We start from the raw sequence: 10,750 nt of genomic DNA on the forward strand, positions 1-10,750 counted from the left end.
GTCCTTAAATGGATAATGATCGATTGCTGCAGGAGGAGTAGGAAGAGTAATTTTACCTCATTTAAAGGAGTGAATGAAGGCTTTCTACAAGCTCTAAGTTGTTTGGGACCTTTTAGCTAATTGTGGGTGACTTCCTCCAAAGAGTCAAAGTGCTCTAAAATCCGGGTCCTGAGCTCCAGCGGCTGAGGTGTGTCCCCACAACCCTACCACTCCTTTCTCTCCTGTTTTAGTAGATGAGATGAGCAGAAGCAGGTCAGGGCGCAGCTGTGTGCACGGCTTAAGCCAGCAGAAGAGGCTCAGGACCCTGACAGGGACAGGTACTTCTGAGAAATCCAAGCAGCAAGATCTTTTGCTGGGTGAGAGTCACAGAAACACGGCCACGCGGTCCCTCTGCACAAAACGCTCAGCGTTACCCAGATGATGGGTTTGGTTTGTGTGCCACGTTGCTCTTCACTGGGGACAGCTCAGAAATAGACTTTTGGAAAAAACCTGTATGTGCCTTCCACTGCCTGCTCCTCACTTTCAAACCTGTAACCTCTGGAGTCACATCCTCATGCCTTTTTTGGATAGCAGATCTCATGATCAATATTTTTCATGCTGTTAAACTGCACTTCATGGCTGAGTGCAGATCGTAGCTTATCTGTTACCAGAAGCACAGTCATAGTTCATCATATCCACAGCTGGAGAGATTTGGGATTATTCAGGGGGCTGGACTAGAATGCAGATCTTGTCTTCACAGGCAGGAAAACTTGTACTTTCTGAAAGCCCTGCCAGGAGCCACATTTATTAGCCCAGACAGGAAAGGCTGTTTCACCCCGTGAGGTTGCTGTGAACTGGTGTGATCAGACACCACGTCCGTACCTCAGCACTTGCAGAGGATCGGTGCATGGGCATGGATCGCTTCCAGCCCTGGGGATGAAAGTTGCTTACGGGCTTACACACACCACAATAAATCCAGGATGCTTTCCCTGCCCGCCTTTAGTCCGCTGCTGCATTACACAGCAACAACTGCCTTGTGTGTGCCCCGATGCTGCTGAATGACAACTTTAACAAGATTTATCTTCCCCGTGTGTCTTGTCTAAAGCTGCTGCCTTTAATCCAGCCGCTGAGACGATTACGGTTGATGTACTGGAAAACCACAGGGTCTGTGCTTTCATGGGGCTTGCCCAGGACTTGACCATGCTTTTATGTTATGAAAGTGAAAGAAATTATTCTCTGGGGGGGAAATATGTAAAACTATTTGCTATTACCTTCTGATTTGATCCACATATCTTGCAGCTTGAATGAGAACTCATGGTCCTGCTTTCCAAGTCCACAAAATTACTTTAAGCTTGTGAATTATCCAGCTTTGTTTCTTTTCCTCAGTCTTCTTTTTCAGCAAACTTCTAAGATTTTTTCCAAGGTATGTTAAGTAACCTCTGAAGAACTTCACTGAAATGCATTCTCAGCATTTTGTGACAAAAAACCCCAATTTGAAGTGCTGATCCTCAAACTGAAAATGGAGTGTCTTCATTACGCTACAGCATCACTCAGTGTGAAAGAGGTCAGTAACAGAGGTTGGACTCTATACAACTCTTTATCAAGAAGAGGCTTTAATTAAAAGACTGAGATGAGAAGTATGTTATTTTCATTTAAGATGCTGGAGCTCTTCAGCATTTTACAAGTTAATATACAGCCTGATGCTTCAAATGTTAAGGTGAAAGCTGCTCATTAATGACCTACAATGAGTATTTCATTTTCACATTTGGAAATAGACTAAAAAATTAAATATAATTAAAGTTAGCAGTAAGAATGACATTAATTAGTCACAAAGAACAGCCTTTATTAATATGACCTAGAAAATATATCACATGCCATTTAGACCACTTCAGGTATTTTACACAGCTTTAGTTAAAATCAGTAACGGGATATTTACAGTTATTCTCTCAACCAACATAGAAACATTTATACATTTTCTTGGAGCAGTAGAATACCCTCATCTTTGAACTTGCTCTCAGGAATGTGAGACAAATGAAATTGCACGTCCACAGACGTACCTCTTCCCACCCCTTCCCGCCCTAAAATCCGAGTTTACCGAGCAGCTGTGTTTTCTGCCCGTGAAGGCCTCAGTCCGATTGCTGAGGATACACGGGCAGAAACACTTCAGCAGATCCCGCTCATCCACAGGAGTGCAATGATTTAGCACATTGCAGGGAAAACCTGCCGCCAGTGCAGTCAGCGCAGTCTTCCCATAGTTCTCAAGGGTGCCTTGGTTTTAACATGCCAACCAACAGTAATACTGTGAGAACTCTTCAGAAACAACATATCTTTTAATTTTGGAGAATGTAATGAGAAGCAAAGGCAAGCTGTATGATTACTTTCTGTAACTTTTGGCTGGAAAGGCATTATTTCCAAAAGCAAAATCCCCCATTAATAGTTCTCAAGAATATCCTTTTCCCTTTTTAAAGATACCTGCCACAAATTGTTCAGAATTTCCATAGTAAAAGAGAAGTGAAGTCTTTAAGTTCTTCTGCACACTTAGCACAGACAGGCTAAAAACTAATGAATCACAGAATGTATTGGGTTGGAAGGGACCTTTAAAGATCATTTAGTCCAACGGAGCACAGAGCAGTACCACCAAAACCTGATGACGCTGGAGATGAGCCTGCAGTGATCACCAAGCTGTGTATGTAAACGGGTCGCTGTCAGGATGGTTTGCATTTGGGGGCTCTGGGTATTATTAGTTCAGGAACTTTTGCTTGAACACAACTTCCAACTCTGTTGGTCAAAGTGTCATTGATTTCTCTACATTTTGTCTCTGCTGTTCCCAAACCTATGTTCAGTGAATGAGAGCTCAGGTTGAAAAAGAAGTCATCACAGTTGAGTTTTTGCTCATAAGGGGATAACCTAATAAAGACTGGGCCTATTGAAGAAAGTGACCGTGAGTATCCTGTATCAGCTGTATAAATTGTATTATTTCAGTGTTGCATGTAAGCGCTACAACCCCACCTGGATTTGTGACTTAGTAAAACACATTTAGAACCTTGATGTGGATTTGGCCTTGACTCAGATTTTTCTTCATCCTAAAATACAGATGGTTGATGTCGAACTAACTGGGTTGCTTGCAAGAAGACGACAAACCTCTGTTGTTGTTATTCAAACTTGGAGCAGATGCAGAAAGAGGAGTTGATATGTTGGTGCAAAATTGCTCTTGTATAATTGAAGAAAATGGCTTATGCGTAACCAGAAAGTACCGAAGTGATACGGGAATATATAAATATCTGAATACAAAATACCTTGTTCATTTAGAAAAAAAAAATCCAGAGAAAATGTGGTATCAGTGAAACTTGTCTTAAAAGACCAATAAAAACATGCTGCTTAAATTAACTATCCTATCAGAATTATTTCTAAGAGAAAACAAGCATGACTGTACTAAGTATGCTTAGGGATAAATACTAGGGTTAAGCGAGAGGAGCTTCCTCAACCTTAGTCCTGTCATTTAAGCTTGACTGTATCAGGTTTTTTTGATGGTAACTATGGTGTGTGCTGGTGAATGTCTTCTAATCAGTCTTTTTAGATTTCCTGTACTGCAGGATTGTGGCTGTGACCCAAATATTGAGAATGAGCATGGTTATGAAACGGATGAGAACTAAAAGGGAAAAAAAGATCTTGTAAGCATAAATCCAAAAAAATCAACTGCTGTCATTTTCAGAAGATACTTTTTTTGTAAGCCTTCACTAGTGGACAACAGACTGGTTCCCATTCTGCAACTCCTTCAGTCAATCAGTTTAAACTACCATGTTCAGGAACCCAGAAACTGAGAGTAAATATAGCAGAGAAGAGCACTTAGCACTTACGAGTGATACAAATACAAATACACTACAGCACCTTTACTTCTTTTGTAAGAAACCAGAACAGTACAAGTTTGAGTAACCTCGTATAAATTTATATTTACATAAAAAATGAAACTCAGAGCTGCAGCTCACATGTCCTTTACAGTCGTGTGTGTGTTTATAATAAAGGGATTATTCTCTACTGCCATCTGTTAAGTTTAGATGTTGGGGAGACAGGAAATGCTTCTATCTGTCAGATTTTAATAAGAGGAAATCTGACAACTGAGAAAAAAGCAGTTTCTCAGTATCTTGATTAACTTCCAGATTTTTTTGAACAAAAATAAGCATAGTATCTCTACCTGTGAGACCACAGTTTGAAGTGTAGGTATATCTGATATCCATTTGGTAAACGGAATATTCATAGAAATGTACACAAAACTTTACTTCAGAAATGTATCATATTTTCCAGTTTCATACATGTGTATGAAACCAAGACAAACATGCCAGAGTGCTCTCTTCCACTGAAGCAGCACAGTATCAATGTTTGCTGCTATCTTGTCCATGTTTCAAAGTGTATTTTGTTGTATTTTAAAAGGCAACGTTAACCAGAGCCAGCTTTTTACTTCCATGCATGGTGTTTTCTGCCGTCCTTCCTCCCCTCAATGTACCTCTCTCACTTCTCATCAGTGTAAGTGTGGAGCTGTGGGTGAGCTGGATTTTAATAACTGACCTGGACTAAATTTCTGCGTGTGCATTATGTCAATTTTTTGGTGATCCAGTTAACTTCATGGCTCCACAAACTCTTACTGCGGCAAACAAAAAGCAGCAAGGATGGGGGTGGAAATGAGTGCCTGAAAAGGGGACTTCCTTTCCCAGGGAAAGGGCCACCTGAACTGCTTGTAAAACCAGGGATGCTAAACCAAAAAAATCCCCTCCAATTATGTTTCTGATGAAATATCAGTTTTGAACAAGGATCCACCAAATACAGTACAGTGTGATTTTGTTCTTGCATCCACCAAGACTTGATTTCGATCCATCTATTGAAAAATCTGTGGCACTCCTTAGCTCTTTCAGTTTTGTCAGGATGGTAAGAAGCTGTTAAATAAGTTTGCTATATAATGAAATCAGCTGCAAATTACACATTTTAAGCCATTTTTTGCGAGTTTCTTACCAGCCTACCATTTAATTTTCAGCTTGCCAAAACCTTTCTGAATGTTGTGCCTAAAACTCTTCATATACTAAGCTGAACTTTAAATAATTTTCTAGAATTTTTTTAAGGCACAAACCCCACAGTAAGAAAAGGAAATGCTTATTATTTGAAAACCTATTACTCAATTATTACTAAGTTTTCTTTTACTAAATTTGTTTATATATTTAAGTAGTAAAGATTTTTAATGCTTTATCCTGATATTTTCATAATTGATTTTGTAGTGTTCTTGCTTTCTGGGGCTTTTGGACCGCTTGTCACCATGTGATCAGCGTTAAGCAGGTCTTTTTGTTTTCTCCAGATATTTGACTGATTTGTAATCCTGTGCTACTTTTTTTTACCCTCACCGCTGTAACCCACCGTGTTCTCGCCGTGAACCCAACAGGTTCCTGATTTGTTCTTCTGAAACCAGATTAACTGCCTTTGCAGAACAGCTGAACACGACCGTGGCAGCTGCTACCTGGGAAAGGTGGGCAATTCCAAACTGTACTCACCTGCCAGATCATTCGTAGTCATTACAGTTGTAACTATTCTTGCTGTAAATTAAATGAATTCTGATTAGTGGACTAGATATAACATGTTTATACCTTGAAATATCTGTTTTTCAATGGAGGATAATCTTGCATGAAATCACTGACATAATTACAACTTTTATATCTACATCTATTTATCTCACTACACTGGATGTGGTCAGAGTTTAGTGCTTATCTTTCTGTTCAGCTCCCACTTTCAGTAGTTGATGTTGAGCTACACCAACAATCAAGCTGGCATGACTTAACCATTGTAAATGTTCACATGCTTTCAGGCTTCTGCAAATATGAGGAATTCAGCTTTCCCTCCCACAGCAAATCTAAACATTAATTATTTCACATTTGCAGCAGACTAAAACCATTTACAAAGTTTATGGCCTTCAGCAGTCAGACCACAACTTCCAATTATTGACTTAAAAACATTTGTTTCATGGGGAAAAGTGATCCAGTATCACTGTTTTATAGTAAAAACATTTTCAGCAATTTTTGTGAATATGACAAAGGCACATCTGACAAATAGCTGCAGAAGAACTGTTCATGCAGACGGATAGGTAATGAGCTCATGAACTGTACACATCACTGTTCTTGGTACATTCCTAAATTCTCCTGTTGAGAAATGTATTGCCATGTAGTCATAGAGTTAAAGCCATTTAGAATTAAGTGTGTTTTTATTTGTAGGTGACTTTCAGAATTAGTGTTGTCTGACTGCCTAACTACAAAATTTAGCACCTGTTCGTGCTGGACTAGTAGCAATTTTATTAAATCCTAGAATACTGAAATATTTTCTTCTTACAGTTGAAATAACTTGAGTGTCTTCATCAGGTTCCCTTGACCATATTTGCAAGTTTTTTAAGTCAGTGTCGTCGTGACTGAGCTGGTGACACTGATAAAACTTTATTTCAAGAGACTGTGTGGTATCCGAGTCTCAGAAGTCAGCACTAAGGAAAATACATTAGGCAAGATTTTTACCCACTATGAACTTGCTGAAAAAGGCATTAGGAGGAGATAGGACTTTAAAAAACGAAACCCCGGTGCTTTGCACCGAGTTGCCCATCGCTTACTTGCGCAGGTGTATGCAGACATGCTCCAGGTCAAGGCGCTCACTTGTCCAGAATCTTTGGTCTGCCAGAGACACCGCAGCTGAGCCAGCTTACTGGCCGCGCTGATCAGCGTGCACAAGTTCTGAAAAGCAGGGAAAAAAGAGGAAGCAGCTCTGCCTCTGCCACTGTATTATCCACATGTTTAGCTTATGGCTCTTAGTATGTCCCTTACCAAAAACCAAGACTTGCTTTTTCATTTAGAATAAACAAAAACACAAGTTTTCAGTATTTTGCAACCCAAGCATTTCAGCTTCTTACCAAGGAACCGTGAAGCAAAAAACTTAAAGCTGCCAGAAGCAAGGACCTGATTTTTGAGGGACTGCCCAGGAAGAAGCTCGGAGAGCACAATTGCTACTGCTGTTGGCAAATGCTTGATAGAGGCAAATACAGTAAGAAGGAAAGAAATAAAAAAGTGTCTCAACCTGCTACATAAAACTGTTTATGAAACAGTTACGAAAGGCAGCTAAAATGAGACTGATGTAGTCTAAACAGCACGGTTGATTCAGACCATCTGTTACCATTATGTCTGGCAAACAAAACCATAAAAGAATGAGAAAACTGACAAGAATGTGTGGAAAATGAGTCAAATTAGTGGGAAAAAAGTAATGAAAGGAACAGACTATTCACAGTCATCCTTTTAAGCACGATTTTGCAAAGGCTGCAGGTAGATGGCACCTCCACATGGGTCTCTGTGGTATGCCCGGATTTCCCATGCAAGTAAGGATCAGTGTTAGGCTTAGAAGCTTTCATCCCCATTTATATCATCTTTTGCAACTCCAGCTCATCTCAATTATATTTTAATTTTCTCTCTTCTGATAAAAAGGACAAAGACCATCTTTAACCTATGTAGGGCATTTTCAGTTTATATTTTTCTTGCAAAATTCTTGGACTAAAGGGAAAATAGTTCTTGTGAAATATTTAATGTTCCCTATTTCAAATGCTTTGACTGATGCTCTGTTCTTTTCCTCTTGTGTCAAAGGTTCATTAATGGGGATTATGACATTAGGACTAAAGAAGTAATCTTTTTCAACATCTTAAACATTCACTGGTTTTAATTAAGGGATCACAGTTAAAAACTTTACCTCAGAACATTGTTTTTTTCAGAGTCTCTATTGCCAGTGCTGAGTATGTGCCAGGTACTGAGAGAAGCGAAACAGCTCTATCTGAAATCTGGGGTTGTTCTGAAAGCTAACTCACATGATTAATTCTTCCACAGACAAGTACAGGAGAGGTTTCAGTGACATCCAGAAAAAAGAGTTATTTCATATGTGGACCTAATTTCACAGAATCGTGCAGCACTTACCATGGCCAGGTCTATTATCCACTTCCGCAGTGTTAGCATGTACCAGCCCCCCCAAAATCTTACATTATGTTAAGTTTCACAGCACTGAAATTTCTAGGATAGTGTAGCTCTTGAAACTGCCTGGGGAATTAGATTTTTTTTTAAACATCTGGAAATAATTTTATTGAAACTTTATAGCAGACTATGCAATCTAGAGAAAATATATTAAGCACTGGTTGAAACACTAAGTGTTCCTGTTTTTCACACTGTCTTTGGTAGAACAGTGCCTGGAGTTTCTCAAGAGCTGTTCCAAAGCACAAGACTTGAGATTTAACTCCAAATCATATTACAAACAAACAGACAAATCACAAAAAGAACAAAATACACTGCTGTGTTCATCATAGCAAGTACAGTCTGCATAGGTAGGAATCAAAGGAAAAAGATTTGTCACTTCCACCCTGCATCTCTAGCAAAGATGTAAATTAAGAACCAGTCTTACTCCTTGTCAGTTGTGAGCCTTTTAAAGCATAGCTCCATACAAAGCTTACTTCTTGTAGAGATTTTACTGTGACCCCAGAAATCAGCATGTGGATGTGGAATGCATGCTGAGGGGTGGCCAAAGATGACTTACAATGGTAGCACAAAACAAAAGATGACATAGCTGCTATGCAATGATCTACCAAATAAGCTACATAAACCAAAAATTCGTATTTCAAAGGATACGTGACTGCATAGAACAAAGCTTGTTTCATGTTTCCACTGAAACGCAGAATAAACAAAAGCAGAATGACATCTGAAATAAATAAAAGATCGCTTGTCAGAGAAGGGAGAGAAGCGGCCCAAATGCTCTCCTACACAGTTCCACTGGGCACCATGTCTACGGAAACTGGTTTCTTACAGGTTTTGTCTCTCAAATTTGGTTGATGTCCAAAACACTGCAAGCTCCAAAATAAAGCTTCACGTAGAGCCTGGAGTGTTTATAATGTTTCTCTCCCACGTAGAGTCACTGGATAAAGGATGAGCTTACACTGCAACTCTACCATGTGTGTATTAATTAGCTCTTTCTCTTCTACCTGACCATCTGTTTTCATAAAATTTCTAAGAATTCAATTATATTTGAGATGTTCATTCCCTCTTCTCCCTGACTCCAGCTAGAGTTGGTCACTGGATTCACATCGCTGCAGTGAGGCACTGTACCTACACAGAGGCTTGATGTGCTAAATGAGCCTCATTTTATTTCCAAAACATGGCTTAAAAAAATTACCTTGTGCAATGATGATGGGATATTCCAGGTATGTCTGCAGAGGGTAACCATAATAGAGCTGGTACCTCAGAAACACAAGGAAGCTGAACAGAAAGACACAAAACAGCGTGACTGCACGAAGGGACAGGGCAGCTCCTTACAACTTCTCTTTTACTGTTTTGGTTGTCCCAAAAGGCTCTAGAAAGGCGTAGCCCCTGCTGTCAAACTGATCAGACAAATACAAAGTGCAAGCCTGCTAAGTCTGCAGTCTAGTCTGTTCCCCTCAAATAGAATAAGGTGTAGAGAACTGCCCACACTTCTTGTCAGTCTTTATGTCACAGTGCAAAAGGCATAATTTTATTCATTACAACTGATAAGAAAGCAATAAAGGCTTCCAGACCTAGAAGCTACCTTCTCTTTGCTACCTTGGCACCTCTGGGATAAGTCTGATTTCTTTAAGCAAGTTTTATAGGACTAGAAAACATATTCCAAGCTGCCTCGGCTACAGTGGTAGAAGATTGTCCAGTGTGGCTGTACTGGTCAGACTGAGAGTTGCGCACCCAACAACAGCAATTCTCCTTCCTGGCATTCCAGTATATAGTATTAAAAGGAACTGAACTTTTGTTTTATTTTTCTTTACTTTAGTTCACCTACTCTGAGGTGTATTAAGGGTAAACAGCAACAACAGGGGTTCAGTGCCATGGAGAAATTTGGGCAGTGAACAGCCACAGCAGAGACCAAGGGATCCTGCACAGACCTGGGTCAACAGCTGTGCCCCTCAGGGAAAATGAGGCTCAGGCCCATTCAGAAAGGACATGCCATTTTTGTGAGGTCATTTTTCCAAATATAAAGCCCTTTCTAAGCTTGATGTGGAGAGCTAGCAGCCATCCAGCTGGCTGTTCTGGCCACCCCCATCCCCAGGTTTGGCAAACATAAGGTTTTTCAAGGTATTTTCTCTCACATGCCAGTACTCATATTTAAATTTGCATACATGCTGTTTATTTATTTTTCATTCCATACAATCCTCTTTAAGCAAGATTTAGTAAGCATAGACCATGTAAGCTTATTACAGACTAACAAATCTTCGGTGTTTAACATGGCTTGTAATTTTCTTAAAGAATGATTATGTTTTACCTATTTGGGTGAGAGAAGCCTGTCTAACTGGTACAATTACCTGCACAACAGGGCACACGGACCATTTAATAACCTAAATAAATGGCTTAAATCCAACACTAGGTGTTGTCTCCAACTTCATGGGTGGGCCAGGTTGGTTTTGGGCAAATTAAAAAAGCTGAATTTCCCTTTAACCAACAGTGCGGAAATGCTTTAAAATAGGAAATTTCTCCTCCAAAGAGTTTGTTCGCCCAGTGAAGGCAGGACGCAGTACCCGCACATGACAGGCGTAGGAAGAGCCACCAGCCTCCGCGGAGGCTGACTCACGTTAGAAAAAGCAGCAGTTTTAACACCGAAGAGAGCAAGGAGACCTCGCCGCCCCTTTCAAACATCCACTTCACACATTGTCACGCGTGACCAGAACTGGGAAAGATCTCCACGTTAATTGCCGCAGCAAACCGCC

At 40.1% G+C, this 10,750-nt stretch overlaps 1 protein-coding gene across 1 annotated transcript; it reads right to left on the reverse strand.

Annotated features, from left to right (window-relative positions):
- Positions 1–3,539: 3,539 nt before the first annotated feature.
- Positions 3,540–9,306, reverse strand: PQLC3 (PQ loop repeat containing 3; the record flags this gene model as incomplete). The annotated part of the gene is made up of 6 exons (XM_010183981.1): positions 3,540–3,628; positions 5,514–5,555; positions 6,611–6,731; positions 7,953–8,010; positions 8,655–8,724; positions 9,196–9,306. Coding segments are annotated over 6 exons (491 nt in total), but the record flags the coding sequence as incomplete, so codon positions are not given.
- Positions 9,307–10,750: the final 1,444 nt, after the last annotated feature.

The sequence above is a fragment of the Mesitornis unicolor genome, unplaced genomic scaffold (assembly GCF_000695765.1).
Source record: "Mesitornis unicolor isolate BGI_N332 unplaced genomic scaffold, ASM69576v1 scaffold48634, whole genome shotgun sequence".
NCBI lineage: Eukaryota > Metazoa > Chordata > Aves > Mesitornithiformes > Mesitornithidae > Mesitornis > Mesitornis unicolor.